This window comes from Lactuca sativa, chromosome 4, assembly GCF_002870075.4.
Source record: "Lactuca sativa cultivar Salinas chromosome 4, Lsat_Salinas_v11, whole genome shotgun sequence".
Lineage (NCBI taxonomy): Eukaryota > Viridiplantae > Streptophyta > Magnoliopsida > Asterales > Asteraceae > Lactuca > Lactuca sativa.
This window is the reverse complement of record NC_056626.2, coordinates 349,920,403-349,924,491: the sequence shown is the minus strand read 5'-3', so window position 1 is coordinate 349,924,491 and position 4,089 is coordinate 349,920,403. Positions and strand designations below refer to the sequence as shown.

The following is a 4,089-nucleotide window of genomic DNA, read 5'->3' as shown; positions in this document are numbered from 1 at the left end:
TACGACAAACCTTTTCACATCTTGTAGTGAAATATAGATCCTAACCTTATTTAAATAATTTTAATTGAATTGAGTAATTATTTTTTCTAAGGATTAATGAAACAAACTAGAATGAAACTTTAGCGAATGATGTTTATAAACAAAAATTATCTACTACAATTTTATTACCATAAAACTTCTCAATGAACCCATAGGATTGATCAATCTTGTGTAAATCCGTATTTTGAGAATAGTTCTCATAAACAACATGAAAAATCATGCCTTTGACAAAGCTCTTCATGTGAGAATAGTTCTCATGAACAACATGAAAAATCATGCCTTTGACAAAGCTCTTCCTGAGACGACTATCCAAACTACCGATATTCGCATCTATCTTGAACACAATTGATCTTTACTGTGTTTAAATAGTATTTTTATGCCTCAAATCATATAAACAAGAAGTTGCTCCCATTATATCTCTTTCCTTTTCCATATAAACATCTATCGATTCTTCAAGGATTGAAAATGTTTTTCAAACTAATAAACTGGAGCACCCATCAAGGACGTTCGAAATAAAGAAAGTTGTGGTGTTATTCCGGTCTCCTTATTTGATTCTCGTTTTATCATATTTTCTTAGAACTTGTATTTGCATCTTAAACCATTTTTCTTGAAAAATTATTCCTTACAAAAAGAATTATTAATTTCCAATAATTATTAATTTCATCCCAAGTTTTAATTAGTGTACTCTATATACTCATTAAATCAACTACATGTCTCATGCTACGTTAATAAATAAAAAAGAGTCAGCACGTGTGAACTGAGCTTGATGAGGTCATATCGGGCCCACTTTTCCATCGTTTACATCAAACACAATTCTATCGCCATTTTTTTATCATCTTCAGCGATGCTTTTACTGCTGTGAAACAAAACAACAGCTCAAAATCATTGCTCGATGTCGAGGTTTTGATCTCATTTATTCTTTCTTTAAATGAATGTTGAATAAATCATAAATTTTCTATCTTTTTCGCTCATAATTTTCATCAACAAAAGCTTTGAAGTCTTAATTGTTTCAGGTCCTGTCTGATTTATGTCCCTTTGTTCTTTAGCAAAATTTCCTTTTTGATTCTTTTATATTATAAACCCCACTTGGGAAAGTACGTACATAGATATCTATGTTGTTTAGTTTTTTTCTTCAATGAGTGTCTTGCTTTCTGTTTCATGATTCAACCCTTTTTGAAGCTTTGAATGAGATGTGAATTATGTTTCTGGTGAGTCTTTTGATCGTAGAAAGCAAGAAAAATCAGTTCAAGTGAACAGAACTCACCTTAAAGAAGAAGCCTTTTCGATGTAATGTGCATTTGAAGGTGATTTTTGGTCGGTTTTTTGCACACCAGGTGTTTGTGGAAATGCCTGCGTTTTCTTCGATGATAAATGGGGCTGAGGGGCAGGTTCTGGATCTAGACAGTGCTGTAAAAGATGGGGTGTTGGGCGGCGGTGGAGGAGTCGGTTTCGGTGGTGGGTTTTCTGAGAAATTGGATCTGAAGAAGATGATTGAAGTGTTAGATTCGCCGGAGATTCCATCGGTGTTCATTTGTCCGATTTCACTTTCACCAATGGAGGATCCGGTCACCCTTTGCACCGGCCAAACCTACGAGAGATCCAATATCTTGAAATGGTTCAGTCTCGGCCATTTCACCTGCCCGACGACAATGCAAGAACTCTGGGACGATTCCGTCACCCCAAACGACACCCTTCACCGGTTAATCCACAGCTGGTTTTCGCAAAAATATTTCCAGAAAAAGAAGAGATCCGAAGACGTACAAGGATTAACATCAGAAATCCTCGACACTCTTAAAAAAACCAAAGGCCAAGCTCGTATTCAATCGCTGAAAGAGCTCCGGCGAGTTGTCGCCGCCCACGGTATCGCCAGAAAAACGGTCGTCGAAAAAGGTGGAGTGAGTTTCCTTTCATCTCTATTAGGTCCTTACACATCTCACGCCATTGGTTCCGAAGTTATCTCCATTCTCGTTCATCTAAACCTCGATTCATCTTCGAAATCGAATCTAACGCAGCCGGCGAGGATCTCATTAATGGTGGACATGTTAAACGAAGGTTCCATAGAAACACGAATCAACTGTACACAATTACTCAAACTTCTAATCGTCGAAGACGATTTCAATTCCAAAGTTGAAATCGTTTCAAGCCCTAGTTTACTCGTCGCATTGATGAGACTCGTGAGAGATAAACGACATTCATCTGGAAATCTACCCGCGCTTTCCTTACTCAAATCGATATGCTCAAGCTCATCCTCTCAATCACACAAACAGATTCAACTCATGATCATCACAATCGGTGCAGTTCCTCAATTGATCGAATTATTACCTGGATTAAACTCTGAATCGTTGGAATTAGCGCTTTTCATCTTGGATTCTGTGTCAAATCTAAAAGAAGGTAACCTCGCTTTGAGTGATTGTTCAAACACGATTCCCAATATGGTAAGAATTTTGATGAGAGTTTCGGAAAACTGTACAAAATATGCTTTATCGATCTTGTGGGCTGTTTGCAAGCTTTCACCTCAGGAGTATTCATTGATTGCTGTGGATGTGGGACTTGCAGCAAAGCTTCTTCTTGTTATACAAAGTGGTTGTAATCCATCGATAAAACAACAATCTGCAGATCTTTTGAAGTTATGCAGTTTAAATTATACAGATTCAATATTCATTTCCAAATGCAAGCTGACAAGAACAATTCAGTAATGTAGAATTTCATGTATAGTGAAGTAACTTGGATTCCCTTGTATAATTTTTGTGTTAAATCGATTTAATTGTAAGAGAAAATGGTGTGAATCAAATATTTTGGTTCAATGAGAGTTGGAAATTGTTATATTGCAATCATAATTGTGTTTCTTGTTGGGAAACTATAGAAAATATTATATTTGTGTTATTTTTGAAGTTTAACTAAAGGATATTGTTACAAAAGCCCTTAAATTTGGCGGAAATTAATGGTTTTACCCTATGTCGGATTTTATATCCATTAAGGCCTTACGTTTGATAAGCTTTTTGTCAATTATTGTTTTTATTAGGTTTTGTACCTTACGACCTGTCACACTTACCATGTATATACCCTATGTGGAATCATTTAACTATGTAGGATAGTTGTAAGAAGAGGGTGTAAACCAAGGACCATGTTGGAAACACTACCTTCTCTGATGAGACTTGTAACCTATAAAACACCACTACTTTTCGTCATCACCTTTAGCCACCACAATCGTCCACCAACTCCACCGTTGGCCACCGTCGTCCCTTCTAGGGCCAGACCATCATTGAAGAGCCTATTTTCGATTTCTTTAGGAGTTATAAAAAACGCAGAAATTGAGCCCAAATATGAAAACGGATCTTTAGATAGGACATCTTCGATTTCTTCAGCAGATAAACAAAGACTAATGGTGGTGAGCCCACATATGTAAACCGATCTACAGGCCTGAAAAAACCTGTAATTTCTTTTGAGAAGCAACGTTGCAAAGAGTAATGGTGTGCATAGTTGTTTCATAATCTTAATGGGTTGTTATGGTTTTATGGGTCAATGGAATTAAATCGATTTGTTGGTTTAGATCTTATTCAAATTGACTTGGTAAGTGTACCACCTTTTTTAGAATCCAACATCATAATGCTACCATCACCCTTACAACCGGTAACACCAACGTTATCACCCTCACAAGTCAAAACAAGTAGCACCTCTTTATTCTGAGCCCGACATCTTAAGACGTGTTATCCATCATATCTCTTTACCCATTCGATCAAGACCTATAAACCTGTCAGCCATCGTTTCTTTACACGTATCGATCAAGACATGCAAACCTTTTATCGATTGTTTTTATTTACACATCTCGAACAAGAAGTGTCACCCTTCATAATTATTGGTGGAGATGTGAGTGCGTATTTATAGGAAAGCATAAGGATACTCTAATTTTGATGGGTTAGGTCCATCCAGAATTAGGCCCTAAATGGAAGCAACTAATCACAAAATGCCATGCAGCTACTTCTAGAATCATCAAACTTAAGGGATATGCATATCATACCTGCTATGCACCTAGGCACATTCGACAACTCC

General features: G+C 36.8%; 1 protein-coding gene across 1 annotated transcript; it reads left to right on the top strand.

Annotated features, from left to right (window-relative positions):
* Nucleotides 1-883: 883 nt before the first annotated feature.
* Nucleotides 884-2,870, top strand: LOC111902942 (U-box domain-containing protein 30). Its single transcript, XM_023898747.3, has one exon. It carries the CDS (start codon nucleotides 1,386-1,388, stop codon nucleotides 2,733-2,735), a length of 1,350 nt encoding a protein of 449 aa, XP_023754515.1. The 5' UTR covers nucleotides 884-1,385; the 3' UTR covers nucleotides 2,736-2,870.
* Nucleotides 2,871-4,089: the final 1,219 nt, after the last annotated feature.

Bases quoted from the DNA above. Each gene is read 5' to 3' on its own strand.
- LOC111902942 (XM_023898747.3), top strand. From the start codon at position 1,386: ATGCCTGCGTTTTCTTCGATGATAAATGGGGCTGAGGGGCAGGTTCTG.